Source organism: Salvia splendens, chromosome 7 (assembly GCF_004379255.2).
Source record: "Salvia splendens isolate huo1 chromosome 7, SspV2, whole genome shotgun sequence".
Lineage (NCBI taxonomy): Eukaryota > Viridiplantae > Streptophyta > Magnoliopsida > Lamiales > Lamiaceae > Salvia > Salvia splendens.
The window spans coordinates 10842456-10869897 of record NC_056038.1 but is presented as its reverse complement, the minus strand read 5'-3'; the positions used below and the strand labels follow the sequence as shown (position 1 = coordinate 10869897).

The 27442-nt window shown below is 39.2% G+C and overlaps 1 protein-coding gene, 1 long non-coding RNA gene and 1 pseudogene across 2 annotated transcripts; 2 read left to right on the top strand and 1 right to left on the bottom strand.

The window, feature by feature from the left end:
- Window positions 1-13353: 13353 nt before the first annotated feature.
- LOC121741071 lies at window positions 13354-14036 on the top strand. Its single transcript, XR_006037768.1, has 2 exons — window positions 13354-13580; window positions 13716-14036. It is a non-coding gene; the product is annotated as an uncharacterized LOC121741071 (long non-coding RNA).
- Window positions 14037-14470: 434 nt separating this feature from the next.
- On the bottom strand, window positions 14471-19358 carry LOC121741331 (annotated as a pseudogene).
- A 5409-nt stretch (window positions 19359-24767) lies between these two features.
- LOC121741200 (probable pectinesterase/pectinesterase inhibitor 46) lies at window positions 24768-26539 on the top strand. The gene is made up of 2 exons (XM_042133898.1): window positions 24768-25773; window positions 25860-26539. The coding sequence occupies exons 1-2, from the start codon at window positions 24768-24770 to the stop codon at window positions 26537-26539; spliced, it is 1686 nt and encodes a 561-aa protein (XP_041989832.1).
- The last annotated feature ends 903 nt before the right edge of the window (window positions 26540-27442 follow it).

Here is a 27442-nt window from a genome sequence, read left to right as displayed (position 1 = left end):
TTTTGGCATATATCATTCTAATTGATATCTCTAAAACTAGAAACATTCACTCTTTCATTTTTCTTCTTGTCTTACTTTATCTCTCCATTAACTCACAAAACAATATTCTCTAAAGGGCACGAGTTTTAATATGCAATTGGTAAAATAAGACAGATGAAAAAAAGTATAGACAGAGGAAAAAGGTAGTGAAATGAGTGTTAGTGGATTGTGGGTCTGATACGAGTATATCACTAGAGAGAGATGATATGATGGGAGCTCATTGTGAGCGCCTCTTGAGCGTCATTCTTTCTCTCTCTCCACGTCACCTACTCTTTCCATTTTTTAATATGTGAAATTCATCCAATTCAATTCATCTTCTCTTCTTCAATTCTCCAAATCAACATCACTTCTCTTCTTCAATTCCCTTTCGTGTTCTCATTCAGTGCAATTCTTTCAAATCAATTTCACCTTCTCTTCTTCAATTCTCAAAATCAGAAGCTATACCATAAATTACCTCTCTTCCATTACTCTAAATCTACATATCAATGTTTCTTTTTCACTTTCTTATCTGCAATGTCAAATACGTTCACTTTGGATATATTATAGAAGAAGTGTTTGATGAATGTGTAAATTGCATTTGGATTGGATTTGGAGATGCGGAGAGTGATATAACTGAATTAATTACAACAATTTTGTTGACTGGGGAGGCAAACAGGTTAGGGAAGAGTTTTCATGGTTTTGCTTCAGCAGATATCTTGATCGCGATGATTACCATGAAATTAAGGCTGATGCCTTCCGGAATAAAATTATCATTTTTAATTTCATCTTTGATTCTTTATTATATTTTAATTTTTGTTAATATCCTTTTTTATCTCTTCACCGTATCTTCATTGAGAATTTACCTACAAATTACCTTGATTCTTTTTTGCTATCAAAGATGCAATCTTTTTTTCCTAAATAAATCCGAGGTTATTCTGTGTTCAATTGTCCATCTTGATAGTTTTTCCTCTGATCCCACACGTCCACCTCAAGTATTAGTTGGTGTGGTTTGCCCCAGTTTTGGTATTCACGTCCGGACAAGCAAAGGTTTGATTTTTCACTAGACCTAGTTTGTTTTCATATTTATTAGGATCAAGAGATTGTCATCCATTGGTTCCTTTTAAAGTTACTTCTGATTTCTTTTTGTAATATTGTTTTGCACTCACCTTATGGAAGAGGATGTTCATGTAAGACCTTGAACCTTGACCTCTGTCTTTATTCATTTTATTATGTTTTTATGTTTTTTTCATGTGAATTATATAGCATAGAATGTTACTGCCTCAATATTATGCATATTGAGAAACTAAGTTGCACAATCATTTTTACATGCAGAGAATAACGAAGGGGAAATCAACTACTTAAGTGAAAATATGAACGATGAACTATATATTCCTCAAGTTGCAAATGATCGGAAGCCAGAGATTGGAATGAAATTTGCAACAGTAGATGATGCATTTTCATTCTATAATCAGTATGCACGGGAATCCGGTTTTAGTGCATGATTAAGCAGTAGCAAAAGGAACAAGATGAATAATGAAGTTGTTTGGAAACAATTTGTATGCTTCAAAGCTGGTCAAACTGATGAAGATCGTTCAAAGAAAAGAAAAACGAGTGGTGACACAATCAAGACAAGAGCTCGTGGGGAAGTTAGAACTGGTTGCAAGGCAAAAATTACTATTGTCAAACAACAAACTTGACCTGATTGGAGTGTTAGTGTATTTGTGAAAGGTTATAATCATGTACTTTCTACTCCTTCAAAGGTGCATTTGCTTCGATCACACCGTAGTGTTTCTATGGTTAAGAGAGTATTGACTCAGCAATTGTCCGAAGCTAATATACCGACATGTCAACAAATGCAATTATTGGAGATAGAATGCGGTGGACCTGAAAGTGTTGGTTGCACGGAGAGAGATATTAGGAATTTTGAGAAAGAATTAAAGGATGAGCAAAAGGGATTGATGCTGAAACTCTTATAGAATTCTTTACCTCAGAGAAAGAGAAGAATAAAGCATTTTTCTTTGATTATGAGACAGATTCAGACAATAGGTTCAGTAGATGTTTTTGGGCAGATCCTAAATCAAGGGGGGCCTATAGTGTATTTGGTGATGTCGTTGTCTTTGATTCCACCTATAACACCAATAAGTATTCAATGATTTTTACGCCTTTCGTAGGGGTTAATCATCACCATCAAACAATAGTTTTTGGTTGTGGATTTCTTAGTGACGAGAAGAATGAATCATATGTTTGGATACTTAATAAGTTTATGGAAGCTATGCCAACAGGTCCACCAAAATCAATCATCACTGATCAAGATCCTGCATTAACAAAAGCACTTGCACAAGTTTTGCCAGGAACAGTGCATCGTTATTGCTTGTGGCATATATTGAACAAGTTTCCTGAAAAGATTTCTCCTGTAACATTTCGGGACCACTACCAAAGCATAAAAAATGTTATAAAAAATTTTATATCTCCTGAGGATTTTGAGCATGGTTGGAGTGAGGTAATCAGAAGTGCTAACTTAGAGCAAAATAAATGGATATTGTTGATGTATGAACTGCGGCATAAGTGGATTCCAACATACTTTAGCCATGTATTTTTTGCTGGGATGTCAAGTAGTCAAAGATCTGAGAGTTCTCATTCGTTTTTTAAGAAATATGTCTCCAATAAGAACTCACTGATAGATTTTATCACACGCTTCAATAGAGCACTGAGGCGTCAAAGACATAATGAGTTAGTTGCAGACCATATTGACATGAATGAGCATCCAAAAATTAAAACAAATTGGCCGATGGAAGCTCAAATGGTCAAAGTGTACACGAAAAAAAATGGATGGAGTTTCAAGATGAAATGAGTCGAAGTCATGGTTACTTTGTGGAGCATGCCTCTACAAGAGATGATATTATGATTTACAATGTGGTGAGTTGTCAAACTTCATCGTCCTCAAAACCAAGGTTACTCATGCATGATAGACAGGGAGATCATATATCTTGTAGTTGTGGAAAATTCGAGTTTGATGGTATTCCTTGTAGACACATGCTAGCTTTCTTCCGCATTAATCAAATATTTGAACTACCTGACAAGTATATACTCAAGCGGTGGACACGAGATGTCACGACCGCACTACCTAAGGATAGAAAGCACAGCGGATCGCGACTAGTGGGGGAATTAAGAAGCGGGGAAGAAGGGGTAGCAATCAAGGAAGTACGACATGTAGATCAAAAGACGAAATTTCATTATCAATTCAAGGTTTCAAATCCCGAAAGTACATAACATGAATTACATAGTTTGACAATCCAAAGGAAATAAAAGAAATTCTTAAAACGTAGAGTAGCGGAAGCAATTGAGAGTTTGACTACTACTATGTATGAAGACACAATAGCAACCGGAACATTTATTGAATACTGTCTTTGTCCAAATGCTCAACATCCTCCGTCCCCCGTCCACGCCCAACCTGCACATAGGGAAAACATATGCAGGGGCTGAGTACTTGATGCACTCAGTGAACTCATGCCCGAAATACATTTCATCAATTAAGTTATGTCAAGCCATCGTTGAGTGAAACTCGGGTTTTACTTTAAAAGGCCGAGAAACACTAAAATCATTTCCTCATCATTTCAAAAACAATCATTTCTCCTTGATTTACTTAAGAAACTGCCATATCTGTTCTTTAGGGTGCCGTGTAAGGGGCCACTTACCACAAGCACGAAAACCGACCAACCCGTTCGATGACTCACGGTCCTCATCGTGTGCACTAGTCCGAGTAGGGACGCACCCTTGCTAGGACCCGAATTCGATTAAACTCATAGTAGGGACTCACTCCCCACTAAGCAATCATCAACATCAACATCAATCTCATCAACATCCTGTGAACGAGAATGTGGCCGCAAACTCGTTCACTAGACCGGCCGACCCAAAAGACGACTCACGTTCCCCATTGGTGTACACTAGCCTGAGTATGGACTCACTCCCCAGTCAGACCCGAATTCAATTTCAATAGGTCTAGTAGGGACAACTCCCTTGCTAAACAAACAGATAGGCATTTCTCCAAAACAAAAACATGGCATGACATACCCTTTGCAAACTTTATTTTTCCTCAAAAACATATTTAAAACATAACTCATTTTTTTGTCAAGGTCGAGCATCATCATATCACATCCACAAAGTTGAGCAATTCACAACCACTCAAAAGCTATCATTTTCACAATCAATTCACAACATATGATCATCACTTTCACACCTTAAACACATATAACACATCGTCATGGAATGAAATAATACTTGGCAATCACACTTAGAAAGCAATTCATCACTTTAAAAGATGCTCAAACCGGATATAATAAATCGCAAGCTCTTGAAAATAATTTAGTTCGAATGCTCACAAAATACTTAGTTAGAAAGCCCACCTCAAAAGCTTAGGATTTCCGTAAACAGTTCCTCGTTCCGACTTTTAGCGTGTGTGCGAACCACCTTTTCGGAAAATACATAAAGTTCACATCAAATCTCGGTAACGAAGGTATTTAGAATGCATGCACTCTAATTTAAGTCTTTTATTTCGTTTTCTCGGTTTTCGTGTATTTTCGATTATTCGGCGGCCGCCCAAGGCGTCGCTTGCGGCGCCGGTCGGCCATTTACGCTTATAACTCCTTCGTTGACTCCTCATAATTTTCCTCCACGATGTCGGAATAAATTCCCAAAAATTATTTAAGCGTATAATTAAATTATCGCAACTATTTCTCTTCGCAATTATATTTATTTCGCACTTGGAATAAAATTATTTGCCTTTCGAAATTCTGGGATTTAATTAGTTTGGCCCAAAGATTTAATTACTTAGCCCACCTTATCCCTCCAAATTAATTGGTGAGACCCAACTACTAATTATATACCCACCTTATATCTCCAAAACAAAACAATTTCCCAACAAAAAAAAATATGAGGCCCAATTCAAAAACAAACAAAAGAGGCCCAATCCTCATTCTCTCTCTCATTCTTTTCCTCCTTCCCTCTCTCTCTTCGACATCTCCCTCCCTGCTTCTTCTTCCTTTCTTTTTTTTTTTTAAAAAAGCCACCGGAAATCGATTGCCCAGCCACCGGAAATCGACGGGAGGTGCTGCTGCCCGTCGGAGATGCTGCCGCCCGTCAGGAGCTGCTGCCGTCCGCCGCGAGCTGCTGTCTTGCCGTCCGCCGAGAGCTGCTGTCTCGCCGTCGCGGCCTGCACCGGCGCCGCCGCTGTCTCGCCGGAAAGAGGAGACGTCGCGGGTCGTCGCCGTGGGAGGTCCAGCCTCCGGGGCGCTGTCCGCACCGGGGAAAGTCGAGCGTGGCTGTCCGCCGCTGCCCATCGCCGGCGGCGGCTTCTTCTTCTTCGAAACAACCCCGAACGACCCCGATTCAACCCGCAAGGTACGTTTTTATTACAAAGTTGTGTTCTTTCGGGCTTTCGATTAAGTTCGGTGAGTGTTCGATAAATTCTTAGTTGTTGTATTGTTTGAAAACTTGTGGTTGTGGAAGGTGAATCATGAAATGATGTAGGTAATATATATACATACAACAATTCATGCTTTAGGATGGGAGAGAATTATACCTTCAACTTGGTTGGTTTTGGTGGTGAATGAACGAGAATGGTGAAAAAGGATCCTCCTCCTCTTGCCTTCGATTTCTCTCTCCGCTCTTTCTCACTCTCTCTCTTTTTTTTTTCTTTTGTAGTGTAATGTGAGGAGGAGAGTTTGAAAGGCTAAAGTAGTGGCTTTGGGGTGACCCTTGGATGGAAGCATTGATGGTGGAAGAGGGAAAGTGAAAGAGTCGGAGGTAGAGAGTCCTTGTGGAAAAACCGTCGACTACTTGGAGAAGAAGAAGGAGAAGGGAGTTCTTTGGGCTTGCTCCCATTTTTTGGAAAATGATTGGACTTCTAAATTAATTTAATGAACTTGGGCTTGGTTGTAAGCCCAAATTGATAATATTATTATTTTGTTAATTAGGGTCCAAGCTATTTTGTAGATAGACAATTGGACTCTAATTAAATTTGCAATGCCCAAAATAAATTCATACTTTATATTTTCGTATTTTCCTTCGATAATTAAAATTCACGGGTCTTTATTAAATTTTGTTATTTCGTTCTTCACAACCAAAAAAATTAAAGTACGTTTAACGGCACAACTTATATTTGGTGTTGTTCCAAATATAATCCTTTCAACCATTCCTCGATTTACGCACGTCGTCTTCCTTAAAAAAATATTCATTTCCACGTATTTCATTCGTCTTGCTAAATATAGCAATATCGTCGTCATTCCTTCAACGAGACATTCAACATGTCTCTCAAAGTTCATAATTAAATAAAATAAGTAAGTTCCTTTTCACATTAAACACATAAAACATACTTTTTCTCAAATCACATTTATTGAGAAACATAGTATTTGAAATAATTTTATCAATTATCTCGTTACATAAATTAGATTCGTACTTAAAAGTACGGGTGTTACACGAGAAGCTAAGATTAGTCTTGTATATACAATAGATGATGAGAACTCCAATGATGATCCAACAAGATTTTTGATGTCACGACATTCCAAGTTATCATATAAAGCTTCGATATTGATTGATGTTGCATCTTTGACTGATGAAGGCACAAAGTTTTTGGATGAACAACTTGATTTCATAGATAGTAAACTCAAAGAAATGGGTGTTAGTTCAACAACTGAATATGGAAGTCAAAGAAGGAAAATCTCGGATAAAGCCATAAATATTGGCGATCCTTGTCAAATAAGAGCAAAGGAGTGCGGTAAGTGAATGCTATCATCAAAAGAGAAGTCAACTTTAAAGCTTAGGGCTTGTCATGGATGTGGGCAACGTGGAGTATCACATGACAAACGTAATTGCCCAAGTTTAAATGATGGGTATGTGCATAATTGTTTCATCATGTATATTGTATAGTATTTTAGTACCCAATAAATTTCACTTCACTAACTTAACTCTCATATTTAAATTTCAGATCTGTTGCAGGTTTTGAAAATGAGCAACAAGAATGAGAAGACTTGATATGTTATGCAAGTTGAAGAAAAAATCTAGCTTCAAGATAGAATGATATCTCTTTTTTTGCAAAATGAGTTGCAACTGTTATGTTACTTTTTCTTGGAATCAGTTACTGATGTTGGATAATATTAGATGTTTTTGCAAAATTAGTTGCAACTGTCAGGTCTTCGTATAATCTTAGGTGTTTTTAGTATCATGCTTACCTAGTTTGGTGACCTCTTTTTGATTCTTCAGTTTAAAACAAAGTTTTATTTTATTATTAATTCTTACATAGTATTAATTTATTTGTGGTAGTATTTGCTAACTTTGAACTTAATAATCTGTAGTAAGTAATAAATGCTTGACATCTTCTGTTGTTGTTACATTATATGTTGCTTTGGTATATTATTTTCAGTTGCAATGTATATATGTCATCAGTTTAATTCTAGTAATTAGTCATAATGAAATGATATTTGTAGTCTTGCTTGTATCCTTTTAGTTGATGCAGATTGTCATCTTGCCTGTGTCCTTTTGGTTGCTGCTCAACCTGACTTGTCTTATTACCTGTCTACTTGGCTGAACGGTTACTCTTATGTGAGAGGGAATCATTGAGATTGAGTCAAATACTATGCATGCAGATTCACTTGGCTGCAATTTTTTTGGTAAAATGACTTGAGGAAATTTTTACTTGTAGAATATTTAGCCTTGTGATATTTCTGATTTGTTGTGTTGCTCAGTTTCAGTTGATTTTGATGAAATATTGAAGAGTCATCTCATTAGGTAGAAGCTATCCATTTGTTTCTTCTTTCTCAAATATGTAGACTATTTTGCAACTTCTTAACATATTTATATTGCAAGTGCTATCATGAAATGCAGTAATCATGATGCACTTAGCCACATTTTGGTATTGCTGACACACATGTAAATAACGTTAATTCTAGTAATCTCTGTTACAAGATGACTAATAAACTCTCAATTTCATCAAGCCAATATCCAACTTAACCGATTAATCAAAAACAAAATTCAAACTCTCATTTTTATCAAGCCAAGATCCAACTTTGTAGATCAACAAAAAACTAACTCCAAATTGAAATTAGGCTGAAGGAAAAAAGCGAAGAGTGTTTATTGAATAAGTCGTAAAAAGAGTGTATATTGAGTAACTGCAATCATTGTTTTAGCATTTTCTCAAACAGTTGGGTTGCAGGCATGAATGATCAATTAAATTCCTCACAATCTTAGTATCAAGCAATTCAATTTTCCAGTAGCCAAAATAACACTATGAAAGATCCAAATTCATTATCAACATTCATAAACTAATTTTACAATCAAGTACACTTAATCCCTCTTAAGTACAATGAAACCAAATCTTAAGCCCACCCAGACTGCATCAATTGTCGGACACTACAACTCCCTTCGACACGTAGGTGGCTCTTCCAATTTGCCTCAGCATTGAGGTTGTGAATTTGAGAATTGAAGAAGGGAAGTTGAAACTGATTTGGATGAATTTCACAGATTGAGAAAAATGAAAGGGATTTGATGAAGAGAAGTTAAAAGTGATTTGGATGAATTTCACATATAGAGAAAAACGAAAGGCAATCGAAGAAGAGAAGGTGATATTGATTTGGAAGAACTTCACATATTAGGGAAAACAATTCTGATTTTGAGAATTGAAGAAGAGAAGGTGAAATTGATTTGAAAGAATTGCACTGAATGAGAACACGAAAGGGAATTGAAGAAGAGAAGTGATGTAGATTTGGAGAATTGAAGAAGAGAAGACGAATTGAATTGGATGAATTTCACATATTAAAAAATGGAAAGAGTAGGTGACGTGGAGAGAGAGAAAGAATGGCGCTCAAGAGGCGCTCACAATGAGCGCCCAGCATATCATCTCTCTATCACTAGAAATATCCCCATATATCTATTATTTGGTTTAGTATAGATTTAGCATATCTTTCCATATATTCTTAGTATCTTTATTTTCTTGTTCATTAAGTTAAGGCTAGTCTTATAAATAGGAGTAATTGGGCTAATCTTATAAATAGGAGTCATTGTATCATCCTCATTCATTGAAGAAATACAATTATCCTATTTTATTTTTACGCTTTTATTTCAATTCGGTATTTTTCTTGGTTTGATCGAAGGGCAAAGCTCCCGCGACTACCTCGACTACCTTTTATTCCTCCATCGACTACCTTTTATTCCTCCTCCAATCGCAATCGCGATGCCAGAATCTTGTTAAGGGAAATTATCCCTTAACAATTGGTGCTTTCATCTTCGTACTCATGGCTCATTACACCAACGACGAAATCAGTTTGTCCTCCCTATGTAACCGGATAATGGCCTTCTGCAACAGATTAAACAAAAGGTTGGAGGCGGCCGATCGTCAGGCTTACAGGGAGTGGCAGTTGCCCACCGATAATCAGTCCGCCGTTGCTCAATCGTGGCAGCAGGACCGTGCTTCCTTCTACCAGCCAGACTGGTATCTTTCTCCACCTGATCCAGACCCGCCTTATGCCCTTCCGGTATTCGCCAACCACGCTGATCAACCCATGGATTGGTAGCAGCTCCAGGTTAGGGACCTCCGGCCGCCCGATGTTGCACCGCCCTACGACATGACTCATCGATTCGATCACCACCAAGATCGATACCAGCCGCAGCCGACGCTGTTATATCAGCAACGCCACCCACCCGTAGTGAACACGGGATTTCATCCGTCGCACGCTCAACCTCCTGATCATCTGGAATGGCAACAGCTATATTACGACCAGAATTTTGCAACCTCGGCCTCTGGTCAGCCGCAACCTGAACTACCGTCGCCTCCATACCAGTCAGAGAGATACCCACCGCACGAACACCCTTGGTCCACAACCGCCCTTGGTCCACATACATATCCAAACTTGGATCCCCTCATGCTGCACCAAATCCCCACCACCGGTCACACCAACAACGCTGTGACAGATTCATACACGCTGTCGGAGTGTTCGACCTTGCCCCCGATTGGATAAGAACTTGATGGTCAGCGGCGAACATCTCAGTTTTATTATGATTGGCAGCCGGTTTCTCGACCTTCGGGACCACCCTTTCCTGATCCGGTACCGCATCCACCGCCGGCGATGTTGCCCCGCCTTACACCGTTGATTCACTTTATGTGAATAATATTGGTGTTAGCCCAGCGGTGGTCCATAATGTTGTAGTTCATGTTCCTGAAGAGCCAGTTCTCATCCGAGTTCGAGTTCAGGAGAATATTGTTTCTGAGCGGAGCACGTCATCTGTAGAAAAAGTTGTTTCTGGAGAACTGTACAACCTCCCAGAGAATGGGGACTTGCCAGCAATTGAAGAAGAAGATATTCATGTGTCGAAGGATGTTGATGAGGCTCAGGATGATGCAGAGCTGGTGATTGAAAACCCCACCATAATTGACGAAGCACCAAAGAAGTCGTATGCTCATATTGCAATGCATCTCAAGGTAACAGCTGCAACTTTATCGTTGTTTCCAGCATCTGTTTTTGTGCCATTTATCAAAGGGAAGAGGGTTAAGGAAGAAGTAAGAAGTTTGATTGTAGGTGTAGCACCAGCAGAGTTTAAATTCATCGATGATGGATGGCAAGCATTGGGCATGGACCCTATTATTACAGAAACTAACCTTGATTACAGTGCCAATTTTACAAATATGTTAATTAGTTTTAAAGAGAACCACAAGTTCCTAAAGGATGGAGTTGGTGAATGGTTGCATGATCCATATGCTTACTACCAATATAGTACATATGGTTTTGGGAAGAGTGGAATCGTCCAGCTTTTTATTGCAGAATTTGGTTCTTTCGGAGTGTTCGGATCCATCGTTGGATCTCTGGCAGAGAAACATGGGAGAAAGAGAGCCGGTGTTGCTTATTGTCTCATGTATATACTGAGCTTCGTTACCAAACATTCTCCTCAGTATGCTTTTGATCTAGGAGGCACACCTCGCAAAGCTGCTGTTATCAACGCTAAATATTGCTTCTTAATTCCCACCTTGCGTCAAAGGCTTCTTCCATTGGCTGCCAGGAGATATGTAACTGCCTTAGAAAGGAATCCTAATGAGAATGGATGCTATGTAGATTATCTTACCCACAGATAGTCGCCAACACTTGACGACAGTCCAGGTAGCTTTTTGGGTAGAGATGGGCATGATTTGAGGGAACAAGACCAAAGGTTGCTTAATCCATCGAGTTTAGATGATCAAAAGGCTATTGCAAACTTGGCAATAAATGCTAAGGTTGCGAAGGTTGTGGCAAGGTCTGAAATTAAATGGATTGTCAAAGTTGTTGCAGGAGGACTCGGGAATCTTAAGGTTGGTGAAGAATACCGGTATGTTATTGATGAAGATGGTGAAAAGAGATGTACAACTCTTCCATTTGGTGCAAACAGACGATCTGGCTCATTTGATCCAAGAGATTATGTTTTTCTTCCGAAATTCTATCTAGTTCTTTGATATCTAGTGGTGCAAAGGATAATTGCAAAAAGAAAAGGAATATTTTGGACTCATGACTATCCAGAGTCTCTTTACCTTGGAGTAGTTGATATGAAGTTACAACTTGGTATATCAAATAAAGGAGTTCCCATTGTAGTTGCTAATGCGAGCCAATTGATGGATGTGTTAATAAAGAAGAAAATGAATCTAAATAAATGCAGATTTCTGACATTAAATGTGGCGGAGCATTTGGTGGATCTTAGGCATATGAACAGTTTTGATCCAGGGGATACCTCGCAAAGCACTCGCAAAGCAATCCTCATCGATGCTTTTTGTGGCTTCTTGGTTTTCACCTTGAGGACAAGGTGAATTTTAACCGTGGGGGAGTTGATACGAGTATATCACTAGAAATATCCCCATATATCTATTATTTAGTTTAGCATTGAATTAGCATATCTTTCCATATATTCTTAGTATCTTTATTTTCGTGTTCATAAAGTTAGGGCTAGTCTTATAAATAGGAGTCATTGTATCCTCCTCATTCATTGAAGAAATACAATTATCCTATTTTATTTTTACTCTTTTACTTCAATTCGGTATTGTTCTTGGTTTGATCGACGGGCAAAGCTCCCGCGACTACCTCGACTACCTTTTATTCCTCCACCGATCACAATCGCGACGCCAGAATCTTGTTAAGAGAAATTATCTCTTAACAGGGTCCACATTATAAATGATGTGTAAGATTATTATTGGTTGAAAAATTTCCATATTTAGACTTCGTCTAATTTTGGGATGGCCCAAAATGATAAAAGCAGTTAGTTTTTTGCGGGGACGGAGACTACATAAAATCTCGTACCAAAAAAGAAATGTTCTACTTAGAATAGGACGAGGGGAGTAATATTATTTAAAGTAAAGGTCAGTTTTGGTCCTAAACATATGACCAAAATACGAATTTAGTCCAAAACATTCACTTTTTGAAAAACAGGTCCATAACAAATGAAATCCTTATCGGAGTGGTCCTTTTTTGACGGTTCCGTAAAAAAACTAACGGTCATGCCACTGTGTAATTAGCGTTGACCGTTAATTTTTGACGGAACCGTAAAAAAAAGTACTACTTCATCGATATTTTCATTTGTTACGGACCTGTTTTTCAAAAAGTGAATGTTTTGGACCAAATTCGTATTTTGGTCATATGTTTAGGATCAAAATTGACCTTTACTTTATTATTTATTGTTTTTTTTGTATCATATTCTTGCATTTCCTTGGCTCCGACGGTATGCTTCCTACCAAGTCGTTGTACCAGGCTATCAGTTGCTCGAAATTCTTGAGATTTCCTAATTCATTTGTGTGTCGTTCGATTACTATGCTTCCTAAATCATTAGGCTAAAATTTAGTATTTTTTATATTCAAAATTTGGTCCAAACAGTCCAATAAAAATAGACCATATTTCCTTTTTCGTTCATCCCATAGAAATAGTCCATATAAATGACAACTTTTTTCTCCTTCTCTTTTACTTTATCATTTATGAGCCCTACCATCTCAACTATTTTTTCTCCTTCGCTCTTACTTTACCAAATTACGCATTACAACCCGTGTCAACTCTAAAGGGTCTATTTCTATGGGACGGAGTGAGTACTACTATAAATTTAAATTTTTAGTAGTAAATTTTCTACAAATTTAGTATTTTCTAAAATTGAAATTGAATTTGTAGGAAATTAACTACAAACTCATAATTTTTGCAATTTGAATCCGTGAAAATACCAAAATTTTGACAATTTTTTTTGATATAACGGATCAATAGCTCTGTAATTAAACATAAATTTAAATAAATTTGGTCATATTGCGATTGTAATATTACACGTATATACTGTGAAGCGCTTAGAAAATGAATTACTCCTCATTAATACTATTGTCGCTACTACTCCATAAATTGCAGGTGAGGGAGGAGGAGGCAACATATTCCGGAAGAAGATTAGAAAGATGAGACGAGCGGCTTCTTTTCCTCAATTTGTGGTGGGTGTTTTTGCAACTTTAGTTGTTCTCATCTTGCTCATTGTTTACGCTTTGAAGGGATTCTTGACCAACTCTGATATTCTCTTTCTCATTTTTTTAGGTAACTCCTCCCTCTACTGCGTTTTTCTTTTCTCTTCAATTTTATGTTGAAATGGATTTCAGCACTCATATGCACATCCTTCATCTTTGAAATTTGTTGATTAATTATACTGTCAATTTAATCTGTTTTGTGCAGTGGGTGGGTTTTCGTATACGACAGTGGAAATTGGATTATCGTTATGTTGGGAAGGGAAAGGGGGAGAGGAAGAGGAAGAGAGCAGCCCATTATTAGGTGAGGTACCACCATCTTATTCCGTGGACATCCCTATTGGATCACAAGATTCACAACACACCCAATCGTTACCGTAGATATCTTATCATTCATGTCAAACCCTAAATCTCCCTTGTAATTTTTGCTCAAATTCTCCCGTTAGAGGGTGTCTCATTTTCAGAAATTAAATTGTTAAACTCTAATTTTTCCATCTCAATTTACTTGAGTTTATTCTGTTCTTGAATATTTCAAGTTAAATGAAACAAAAATACGCCCTCCCTTTGCAAAAATAGTCTCATTTGTGAACGGATTTTAATGTGAAATTAATAAAGTATGAGAGAACATAAAGTAAGAAACATAAATATTTTTATTTTTCTCTAATACTTTATTCTCTTATATTTCATTCTTTCTTATTTCATTTACTTTATTCTATCTTAATCTCTACTTTTTATCCTCACTTATCTATACCTTAGGATCTTCCCATTTATTTCACTAAAGGAGTAATGGATTTAGAAAATTATCAAAGGTAGAATACGGGGAACACTCAAACAAAACAGTCTACGTTCATTCAGTTCGAAAGCAAGCATCATCCAAACAATAGCCATTGGTATATTTCAAAAACAAGAAACTAAGAGCTCATATAGCTATTTGGCAACTCACAAATTAATTCACATGCACCATTGTGAAGGGTAATGAATGTCATTCTCATCCAATTTTCATATATACAATGGGGAAGAAAGGTACAAGACACTTAAACTAACAACAAACAGTTGATGAATGAATTGAACGACGCCTTTATTTATACCTGAATAAAATGTTAATCTTTTCAGCTTCCTATAGCAAAATACACCCACCAAAGCGAAAACATGACTATCCGTCATACAGCTACAGATACAAATTCATATTGCAGACGGGTCTATTAAGGGTGACATCTAATGTTCGCTAGTGTCTAACGGGAAAATCAAAACTCATAAGCACCATTCCTGTTGAAATTAGCCTATAAATCGATGTCATTCAGCTAAGAACCATATCCCTTTCAAATTTACCTGAATGAATGTTTCAAGATTCTCAGACAAATTAAAGAGGTCACTTGGAGCTCGAAATTGTATCCTTATCCATCTGCATGCATGTAAATGAGAGCAGCTTTAGTGAACGAAACTGAAGTGACGGGGAGTTATTTTGTGATATTCAAATATTACTCTTAGCCTACATTTTTAGCTAGTTCTGCAGCCTTCGTATCATCAAAACCAAATCCAGCCAATATCTTATAGCCTGCAGACTCTTTTTGTGACCAAATTCCCAGAAGTATATGTGTCACTGTTATTTCACCACTTTCACCTGCATATTCAACTAATTTTAGTTATAACCAATGAATATAGCAAAATTGAAAGTTAGCTATACCGCATAGCCTTCTCATAGCATTTGCACGAACTATTCAAGATTGAGATTGGGTTTTAATCAATACTTGGCATAATTGATACACATAAGACTTAAGAGCAAGGTTGGAATCAGGATAACCTTAGAGGGCATTTTTTTGAGTAATATGATAGATTAATGTAACAAATGATTGAGTATTGAAGGATAAGATAGCCAAACAATTTCAAAATTAATCAATCTATAAAAGTAAATGGTACCTTAGCATGGATTATTTTTATCCATCCATATTATAACCCAAAGTAAACATGTTTGCTTTAAATGATAGGATAGATTGATAAAATATAGGACTAAGTATTCAAATGATATAATAGTCAAACAAGCTTAAGACTAATCAATCCATCAAAGTAAACAGTGGATTGGAATGGATGAGTTTTATCAATCGATCTTGTCACTAAAAGTAAATGCACCCTTGTGTCAACATTAATATTATCAAGACAACAAATTATTAAACCAAGCCAATTTGAATTATACAAACATGTGTTTATGTAGTAAACATTGAACGGAGAAAACATGGGATGGGAGAGAGAGAGAGAGAGAGAGAGAGAGAGAGAGAGAGAGAGAGAGAGAGAGAGAGAGAGAGAGAGAGAGAGAGAGAGAGAAACAAGTTTCTCACCCCTAAGTGTGAAAGAGTTGCATATATTTTCAAACCAGGAAATGCAGCTAAACTCGAAAAATACTGGATTGCAAATTACTCCACTATGTCTTTAAAACAAAATCCATAAATCAACAGTAGTACATTTCAACTACTGACTACAAGTCTACACCAGGCTTCTATGACATCTAAACAACCCCTATTTAATTCCATGTGTAACCCAAACTTAGTACCTGAGGGATGAATGTGGGTCAGGATTGATAAATCAGCAGCTCTGGATCGAGAGAATTGGGTGATATTATTTTATAATGAAAATGAGAAAGAGCTAAGCTAGTTGGGTATATGCATCCTGATGGAATAAATTTCTAATGAGTCTATCCTGTAGAGGTACTCTAATTAGACTACTAATCAACTTTTCTAGGTTTTGCTGTAAATCTAACTAGAAGTAAAAGAGAAATCATTATATAATTTAAGTAGTGCCTTTTGAGCGAAGTGCACCCCACATAAATCGCATCCACAAATATTTAATGAGATGGCCTTGTTCTTCTAGATCAATGGGGAAGAGGAGTTTTTATAGTCAGTGGATTACACCACTCCAATTCAAGCTGGACCAATGGTGTGTTGAAGACCCAAATTCATCAGTTTCCATATCACCTTTCTCTTACTTTGCATGTGATTGAAAAAATGCAGCCATTTTCAGGCTCTCTTTTAGTTCCATAAAGTGAGGGGAAACGATTAGTTCCAGTTTTGGTTTCAATGAATTCAGGATATGTACTAATCAAATGACAGAATATCAAAGTTTGCCAAAACATTCTCTCAAAGTTTCTATCTAAAAACTATCCCCAATCCAAGCTCCAATTCATCAACCTCTCTTCTTCTGTGATTCTCCATCATAAGGAGATGCCTAACTTGTGCTTTATATGTTCTTTTTACCTCAGGTAGAAGTTTCTTCTTTCTTCTTGTGCGAGTCAGTTTCATGTGTTACATAAACAGATATCAGGTTTTTAGGGTTCATTTAGCCGATTCTGGATTACATCCAAAATCCAAATTCTTCATCAAATTTGCAGACCTGAGAGCAATTTGGATATCAGGTCATCTGCTCCTTTTGGAAGTGTGAGAGGATTTACTCAGAAAATTTCAAAGGTTATTATATTCATTTCATTTGCTAATGTTTTCCTCTTCTAGTGCTGTGGAGGATTTCTCTCTTCGTGAAAAAAAACTCTATGCACTAAGATATACTTACAGTTCGATGCATTTTATTTTGGTTTTTGCAACTTCTTTTTTTCAACAAAAAGAAGTTCCTTTTTCTCTCTCTTTTTGGTTTTTATAGGAAGACAAAAAACCAAAACCCTGTAGGCATTGGCTTCTCAAAGGGCAGCAAAATATAAAATTATACTAATATACAGTATTTCCTTTTATTTAAAGAGAAGAAAATAAATTGAGACAATAATACACAGCAGAGAAATGGTATTATATATGAATTTCTACAATGATGTGATAAAAAAAGAAAGCATGAATAGGACAACATTATGAACGAAGACTATGCCATTGCATAATACGTATGATATTATTTTGACAAGCACATACAATTAAATACAGATTCAATGTTGATTAGTTGGTAGGAACCATTTTTAGTGATCAAATAAAGACTCAAATGAACTATTGGTTGTTGTTGTCAACAGTACTTCAAGTTAGAGGATGCTCATTTAACATTCAACTTGGTATAGTTCACTAACATTTCATCTAATTGATGATCAAAGTGAGCTTACACCACAAACCCTTTCCCATGCCTCAAAATATTCACTAATAAGAGGCCAAATACTCCATTGCAACACTATGTTACAAAATGAGCCAAATGTGGAAACGATAAATTATTATGTAAGCCACCATGTAGAGTTTTTCCACTTAAACACATTAAGGGGTGATTGGTTGATGGGTTTGGGACCGAACTGGGATTCAATCACATATAGATGCTTAGTAAACCTGACAAGTACTTTGAATCATTACTCTCAGGTAATGATCTACAGAATTTGTTTATTCCCCTAAAAAAACTCCAAATTTCGAGCACATTAAGAAGCACTAGTATTCAAAAAGTACACCAATAAGAAAGATAAGAAGATTAATAGTATATAATATCTTCTACTCAAGTTTCTGTGGAAAAATAGCTCTACATAAATGTGGTGAAGAACAAATCAGGAATAAAATTGAAAAAAAATAGTATTTGACGACGGCGATGATGAGATAAGGATATGAAAGAAGTCCACCATTCAAAGACAAACTTATAAATGATACAGTCCGTGAAAAAAATTGGTACTAGTACCTGACTTTAGCTTCTCCTCAACTGCCCAGTCAAGAGCCTTTTGGGCAGGTTCAGTCAATGGAGGATGCTCAGGACTGAAAAATACATGTCTGATTTCCCTATCAATCTTACAATTTCGTCTCGCTCCTTAAAGATTGTAATACCATTCTCCCTCAAAAACTTTGCTGCCAAACTGGTTCCTGCAGGAACAACACTTGAGCTTCATGATCTACTTTCAGCACATATGTTAACTTGGCTCTAAACTAATAGAAGGCTTTGTTGAGTGAGCAATTTTCAAGGATTCAAACAGTTACCAGCTTTATAAACAAAATAAGATTCTTTTCCATATCCGCATTCCTGAGAAAATTTATATTTGGTATGAATATGAAACAACCTAGGAGCTAAGCATATTTTAGCAACATAAATTTAGATTGCAACACAAATATAAGCTTTAAAGAACTGGAATAGAGCTGCAATAGGTTTATATCATTTCATCCTACACAATAGCAGACCTTCAACCAGAATGCCCATGAGTAGAGCCTCCGTCCCAGTATTCGGATATTTAAGTTTCCGCGCCTCCAATTCCCCCATAGCAAACGATTTAATCGACCTTGCTGACCATCTGCAATCACCAATGTTGGGGGAGGGCAACAGAATCACAAGAATGCCCAGTACTAATTTCGCGCAAATTTTTTTTTGCAACAAGGAAAAGGGGAATGAAACAAAAAAGAAACATAACAAAAATCTTACTTGGCCTTCTTATCAGTATTAAGCCCCTCTGTCTTTCTGCAAAAACCAAAATAACACATCAAATTTGCTTTTAATACGGAACAGAATAATGGTTTTTCATACGATAAACTGAGTATTACGTGTTGGGCAAACTGAAGGAAATGGTGGCGACAGCGTAACCACGTCGTTTCGAAGCAACGAGACTTAAATTTGACAGCTGAGTCGATAGCTTGGCGCCCAAAAAGGTATTCGGTGGATTGAAATTCAACACCTGTTCTTCAAAGTGTTTTGTGCGAGATTGAACTGCAGCTGAAGAAATGGGCGTAATCGACAACACTGAAAGCCCTTGGGTGGCCATTAATTAACTTGGAGATTATTCTTCAGAATTATGGTAATGGAAATTTATGCGGAATTTCACCCGAAATACGATAAACCGACGGATTTTTTAAATTTGAAGTATTTTTACCGGAGAAGATCGACTGTTGGGCTGGGTGGAACCAGCTCAATACGGTCCAAGACTCGGTCAGGTCGGTCTAAAGTTGACCCATTAGCTCATTTTCAGGTGTTTTGGTTTCCTCTGAAGTTTTTGACATTACCGGACGAGTAAGTCTGAAGTTTAGAGCATCCACAACCGTGCTCTTGCCAGCGGCACAGTTGTGGGCCCAGGCGATACTGTTCATGCCTGCTCTCTGGCAAGAGCACAACACCCACAACTGTGCTCTTCCGCAAGGACGAACACAATTAATTTAATATTCAATTAAACATAAACATTTCCATAATACTAAATAAATATTACAAAATACAAATAAAATAAAAAATACATAATTAAAATCCTAAAAATTAAAAATTACATAATTAAAATACTAAAATTAAAAATTACATAATTATTGGCTAATATTACCCGAGGAAGACTACTCATCCGGCGGCAACAACCCCAATTGTTTTTGGAGACCCACTATCATGCCCTCGTGCGTTTGAAGTTGCGTGGGGGTCATAGTTGACCTATCGGCCATATTGAGTTGGGCCAAAAGGGCACACAACGAGTTATTCGGGGGTGGAGGTGGAACATAAGGCGGACACGCACAATAGCCCCGCCCCAGTTTTTGTCCATAGCCCCAATTTTATTGTCCATAGCCCCAAAATTTTGTGTCTGCCACTATAGTGGACACCTCCAATAGCCCCCAAATTTTATAATCAACTTTCATTTTATAATATTTCAAGTAATTATGAACAAATTTATCGGGCTCTTAGTGGATTAGAAGAAGCCGACTATACGAATTAAAAATAAAAATAAAAATAAAAATAAAATACAAATTAAAATTAAAATTAGAATTAGAATTACACACTAAATTAAAATTAAAATCACACACTACATTGAATCCAGTAGTGAACTGGCTTTTCCATGCCACGGGGCAGTTCCTCCACTCCCAATGCATGCAATCGATGCTTCCTAACATTCCTGGGAAGCCGTGCACCGACCCGTGCATATCAAGTAGGCGCTGACACTCATCCGGGTTGGGCTTCCGTAGAAACTCCCCACCGAAAATTTCCCGGATCCCCTTACAGAACTGCCTAAGCACCGTGAGGCTAGTCGTCTCACCCATCTGTAGGTATTCATCGAACATGTCCGCTGGTCCAGCGTAGGCAAGCTGTCGGATTGCAGCGGTGCACTTCTGTTGTGTGGACAGCCTGATCCGGCCAGCCGCATCACGCCGGAGGGTGAAGCACCGGTAACGCTCCGCCAAATTCGTCGCTATATAGTTGAACAGCCGCTGCGACATCCTGAATCTCCGGCGGAATATCTCGGGTGGATAACGGGGGTTATCCTCGAAGTAATCATCCATTAAACGTTGGTGAGCACCGACGTGATCTCGTGGGATTGTCCGCCGATGAGTAATGGTGCGAGGGATCGGATCCTCCGCATCCTCCGCCTCCTCCGCCAAACGGGCCGCTACCTCCTGGGCGGCCTGGTGTTGCACCTGTTGAATCAGAGCATTCCAGTTGTCTCTTCACAAATTGTTCATTTCCGACCCCAAATTGTAGTGAGAGAAATTTGTATAGATGTTGTGTTTGAATGGTGTGAAAATAATGAATGGAGTGGGGTGTATTTATAGGTGAATTGAAGTGTAAAAAAAATTTTAAATTCGCATGCAACCGCCGCGGCTTTATCTTCGTGCCACTATAGGCGCGGGTATAGCCCCCCCGCCGCGTCCTCGCCCCGCACACGGCGATTCCGCGTCCGCCGCCCCTCCCCCCACCCGCCGCGTCCACCCCCCGCGGCGGACACCCTTCCCACTATAAGCCGCCCCGCTTCCGCCCCGCTCGCGGCTATAGCCGCGTCCACATTATAGTGGACGCTCTTAATTAACTTGGAGATTATTCTTCAGAATTATGGTAATGGAAATTTATGTGGAATTTCACTCGAAATACGATAAACCGACGGATTTTTTAAATTTGAAGTATTTTTACCGGAGAAGATCGATTGTTGGGCTGGGTGGAACCAGCTCAATACGGTCCAAGACTCGGTCAGGTCGGTCTAAAGTTGACCCATTAGCTCATTTTCAGGTGTTTTGGTTTCCTCTGAAGTTTTTGACATTACCGGACGAGTAAGTCTGAAGTTTAGAGCATCCACAACCGTGCTCTTGCCAGCGGCACGGTTGTGGGCGCAGGCGGTACTGTTCATGCATGCTCTCTGGCAAGAGCACAACACCCACAACTGTGCTCTTCCGCAAGGACGAGCACAATTAATTTAATATTCAATTAAACATAAACATTTCCATAATACTAAAATTCATTAAAAAATCACAATAAATATTACAAAATACATATAAAATAAAAAATACATAATTAAAATCCTAAAAATTAAAAATTACATAACTAAAATACTAAAAATTAAAAATTACATAATTATTGGCTAATATTACCCGAGGAAGACTACTCATCCGGCGGCAATAACCCCAATTGTTTTTGGAGACCCACTATCATGCCCTCGTGCGTTTGAAGTTGCGTGGGGGTCATAGTTGACCTATCGGCCATATTGAGTTGGGCCAAAAGGGCCCACAACGAGTTATTTGGGGGTGGAGGTGGAACATAGGGTGCGGGTTCGGGGGCGGGGGCCGATGGAGTCGCGGAGCGCCGGCGCTCGGCCGCCGCCTTCTTCCTTCCTTGCGGTCGGCGTTGGGAACGGCTTGGTCCGGCGTCGGGGCTACCCAAGTTAGCTCCGGCGAGTTGGCTAGCCACTTCTTCGGAGCCGGAGTCGGATAGGGATACCGACCTTGACCGTTTGGAGGAGCCGCTAGAGGAGGATGTTACGCCTCCCAGATACCTCGGGTGGAACCGCGTTTCCTGCCAAACGTTGAGGTACTTGAACGACTTACCGTTCATGGATTGGTATGCGCTCAGCGCCGCAGTGATGATGTCGACCTCGCTCCGGCCGCTCCCGGCATTCCGCGACTCCTGGAGGAAATAGCCATTGAACTTGCCAATTTCGTCGTTGGCTCGGCCGATGCAGTTGCGCACCATACTCTCGTTGCGCTCGATCGTTCCCGGCGGCCGGTTTGCATTGTACCGGCGAGATACGCGCCACCAAAAGTGATCGCCCGATTGGTTCGTGCCAACCGCCCATCTTCAGAGATTTCGAAGTACGCCTTAAACAATTTATCCATCTCCGCCGGCGTGTACGGTGTGCGGACACCGCTGCCGCGAGTAGGAGCTTGTGGAGGTTGGGAGAGGGCGGTCGGCCTAGGCTCCGGTGTCCACCCGTATCGTCCTTCGGAGGCACCTTGGTCGTCGATTGGGTATGGACGGTAGCCACTCGGAACGGCCAAATCTTGGGTTTGAGGAAGGGCCGAATATTCCATTTCCAGACTAGGAAACGGTTGTGAACCGAACCATTCGGGGTTCCAACCGTGGGAGCCCGTAGGGTTATCGCGGCCGGACATAGTGATGTTGTAGGGTATGAGAGAATGAAGATGAAAATGAATATGAGAGATTGAAGATGAGAATGGAGATGAGAGAATGATGATGAGAATTGTGTAGTTTGATGTGAATTTTTGGGAGTGAAATTGGGGGTATTTATAGATGAAAGTGTGTATTTTTGGGGTAAAAAAAATTAAAAAAAAAATTAAAAAGTGGGAAAAAACGGTTATAAACGGATATAATTTTTTTGGGAAGTGATTTTTTTTTATTTTTTATCGGTTTTTTTAATTAAAAACTGATTTTTTTTTAAAAAAAATTATTTAAACCCAACGGCTATGCCGTTGACGAATGAGGGAGCGAGCGTAGCGGCGGCGGGTGGCGTCCGTGCCAGCGGAGCGGACGGCGGTGGCTACCAGCGCCACCGTTGCGGATGCTCTTATTTCCCTAAGATAAATTATTTTCAAGTTTTAATAAATTTAAATAAATATATTAGAAAAATTTAGGGAAAAATTTCAGTTTACAATTTAATATTTCAAATAATCTAATATACCAAATCATGCATTGTTTTTATTTTTTTTTTTTTTATGTACCAAACAATAATGTACAAATCAATCATCTTTTTTTATCTATTGGCCTCATAGCCCCATACTAATTAGCTAATCTTGAAGTATTGGTTCTAATCCATTAGGGCAACCTATTGAGTCCTAAATTTTGAAAGAAAAAAAAATATAAACCCTATTGGGGTATATCCCTAAAAACATCATATCGAAATAAAATTGAATGAGAATAAAAAATGAGACGAAGAATCCGAAATATTCTAGATTAGCTTTGGAGCATACATTATCAAAGACAAAACGGGGAAAAGTCTTAAGTTTGGAGTTCATATCCTATATATTGCGACTAACTTTTCAATTTGGTTTTGTCTATTCGATATGGTTTTGACTTTTGAAGCTATTACAAATTAATATAAACAAAATTTAAGTTGGATGTTTCTCTTGTCTTACATTTAATGAGAGCGAATGTAACAAAAATAGAGCATATAATTTCAGAATAAAAATAGAATCCATGAAAAATTTGTGATACCCCTCGAGTTAAGAGCATCTCCAGTGGGCGGATGTCCCACTCGGACATCCACTAGGACATCCCGAAAACACCTCCCGCCACGTCACTAGGACATCCCATTCACAATCCGTCCTTCCCACTAGGACTTCCCGCAATAAAAAAAATCACAAATTCACAAATAAAACAATTTACGTTTACGGAAATAAAATTTCAACACGAATACGAACGGGAAAAATTAACAACTTCATTTAAAAAAAACATACATGATTTGAAAAAAATTTACATAGTAATAAAATAAAAAAAAGTACTAACATCGACGTCAACCCTTCCGCGTCCAAACCTCTTCGATAATAAAATTCAATTCAACGAGCCGTATATATAGAGTTTAAAAAAAATTAAAAAAAATTTGGGTATATCCCATCCGCCAAATAAAATTCAACGAGCAGTATATATAGAGTTTAAAAAAAAATAAAAAAAATTTAAAAATAAGACGTTCGACCCGGACGTCCGACCCACGCCACAATGGCGGACGTCCGCCCGCCCGTCGCGCCGACGTCCGAGGACACCCGACGTCCTCACGGGACGTTCGTATCCGACCTCCCCTGCCATAATGGCGGACATCCCGGTCGCCCGTCGCGCACGTCCGACCGGACGTCCGACATTGGAGATGCTCTAAAGACGTGGTCCGTTCACAGAATAATTAATAAATCCACTTCAACACCCTTGACTTTACACTTATTACTTAATAAATCAATAAACAAACATTCCATCACATTATAACACGAGAGCACCACTTCCCCTTTAAAAAATGGTGCCTCGCACGTAATATAATTCTCCGCGTTATTCAATACCAAAATTGTTCAAGTGAAGTGTATATATAATAAACAGAGCAAGCATTTTGGGCTTCAACCATTCAATCCCATAAAAACAAAAACAAAGCATGGCCAGCCTCAACCCCTACGGCAAGCTGAACGAAGCCGAGCAAGAAAGGCTGGTGGCGCGCCGCAAAACGCGCAGACGCATCACCATCATCGCCCTATCCAGCATGGTCCTTGTGGCCGTCGTCGTCGCCACCGCCGTCAGCGTCACTCAAACCCGAGACAACGGAAGCAAGAAACAGCCCACCGTGTCCACCTCCCTCAAGGCCTCCTGCGCCACCACACTCTATCCGGACTCTTGCTACACCAGCCTCTCCCCTCTCGTGAAATCCCGCAACGTCACCCCTCAAGAACTCTTCAAACTCTCTCTCCAAGTCTCCATCGACGAGCTCTCCAAAGCCTCCACCGCATTCCTCGAAAACACGGTCAAGTCCCTCAACATCACCGACAAAAAAACCCTCGCCGCCGTCGACTGCTGCCACGAGCTCTTCCTCCTAGCGCTCGACCACCTCAACGACTCCATCTCCGCCGCCGGCCTCCACGACATCCGCACGTGGCTGAGCGCCGCGGGGACGTATCAGCAGACGTGCATAGACGAGCTCAGCGCCACGTCTGGTATGCTCAGCTATCTCACGGAGGAGCATCTCAGGAACACTACGGAGTACACCAGCAACAGCCTGTCGCTCATTGACACCATCGAGGAAAAAATCGACGAGCTCAAATCCAAAGCGGGGCGCCGCCTGATGAGCGCCTCCCCCGGGGAGTGGATGTCGCTTGGGGATCGGAGGCTGCTGCAGACGCCGAGCGCGAAGATGAAGTTCGACGCGGTGGTGGCTAAAGACGGGAACGGTGACTACAAGACCATCGCGGCGGCGCTGAAGAAGGTGCCGGAGAAGAGTAAGCAGAGGTTTGTTATATATGTGAAGAAGGGTGTTTATGTTGAGAATGTGAAGATCGAGAAGAACATGTGGAATGTTATGATGGTTGGTGATGGCATGGATGCAACTATTGTCTCCGCCGGCCTCAATTTTATCGATGGAACTCCCACTTTCCAAACCGCCACCTTTGGTACTTTTAAATTTATATTCATTTGTCTATTAAAAAAAAAGCTTGTTCATTTAAAACTAATTAAATAAGTAACATTTTTGATATAGCTGTGACCGGGAAAGGATTCATCGCTCGTGACATGGGGTTCGTAAACACGGCCGGGGCAAACAAGCAACAAGCCGTGGCCCTAATGTCGACGGCTGACCAATCGGTCTTCTATCGCTGCAAAATGGACGCGTTCCAAGACACGCTCTACCTCCTCTCGAACCGCCAGTTCTACCGCGAATGCGACATCTACGGCACTGTTGACTTCATATTCGGAAACTCCGCGGTTGTGATTCAAAATTGCAACATTATGCCGAAGTTGCCCATGAAAGGCCAACAAAACACCATCACCGCGCAGGGCAAGATCGACCCCAACCAAAACACGGGCATATCCATCCAAAACTGCATCATTAGACCCGCTGCCAACCTCTCTGGGGTCAACAACTTCTTAGGCCGGCCGTGGAAAAATTATTCCACGACCGTTTTCTTGCAGAATAAGATAGAGGGGTTCATCGACCCGAAAGGGTGGCTCCCGTGGGTTGGTACCTCGGCCCCCGATACCATCTTCTACGCCGAGTATGGAAACTGGGGGCCGGGAGCCGACACCAAGAAGAGGGTTAATTGGAAGGGTTTGAAGCTCAACCTTGATGCAAAACAAGTGAACAAGTTTACTGTTGACAAATTTGTCAATCAGGACAAATGGATTAAAGACACAGGTGTTACCTACAAATCGGGACTTTGAGTTTACAAATCATTTATTCTCAACTACATCTTGCCTTGCTCAATTGCTTCATTCTTACACATGGATTTCTTTTCTTTAATTTTCTGTTAACATATACTCCATATGTTTTTTTTGTTTTTCTCTCCTTTTTGTTCGTTGTTCGTTTTTCTATCATTGTCAATATACAGAAACCAAAGTGGAAATATTTCTTCTTCTTTAGTTTGAGACAAGTTCACTAAATAACTCGTATTATATGGGCCATATATTTCTATTGTCATTTGCTTTTCACTACTACTATATATAATGAATTATTTGGTTGAATGCATTAACATTTTCTATGAAATTGTAATGCCTAATACTCCTATATCTTTTAATATTTTCGTTCGCTTATCTCTTGAGAAAGTTAACTATTCTATTTTGTATTTGCGGATTAAAATATACTAGTACTTAGCATAGGGTTAAAATGAATCCTAATTAGATTAAATTAAGGATAATTATGAATCCTTTGATTAAAAAAAATGGATTGCGGAGCTCTATAGTTTTCGCTTGGCAGTAATACGGCAGCGGAAGCATGCATCAAATAAATCAGAAAATGAAAACGATCTATTTAGCAGATTATTTAGATAAATTCTATTCGCGCAATTATCACACGTATCATGCTCATAACTTGAATTAAACATGCTTTAAGTATAATTGAAACCTAAAACATGCTTTTCTACGGAGTAGGAATAATACCTTGAATTCTCCAAATAATCGAAGATTGCTCGCGACTTCTCCATGTGAGGCATCGAGTACTAGACCACGGATCTTCTGGCTGGTTCCCGAACTGTATTCCGATATCAGTGTGGACTGATCTCACCGGGATACTAGGACTTAAATAAAATAGACAGAACAAAGGATCTCACGGAGGAGAGCTGAAGGAGA

Bases quoted from the DNA above. Each gene is read 5' to 3' on its own strand.
- LOC121741200 (XM_042133898.1), top strand. From the start codon at position 24,768: ATGGCCAGCCTCAACCCCTACGGCAAGCTGAACGAAGCCGAGCAAGAA. The intron at 25,774-25,859 runs GTACTTTTAAAT...TTTTTGATATAG, and splicing joins TTTCCAAACCGCCACCTTTG to CTGTGACCGGGAAAGGATTC.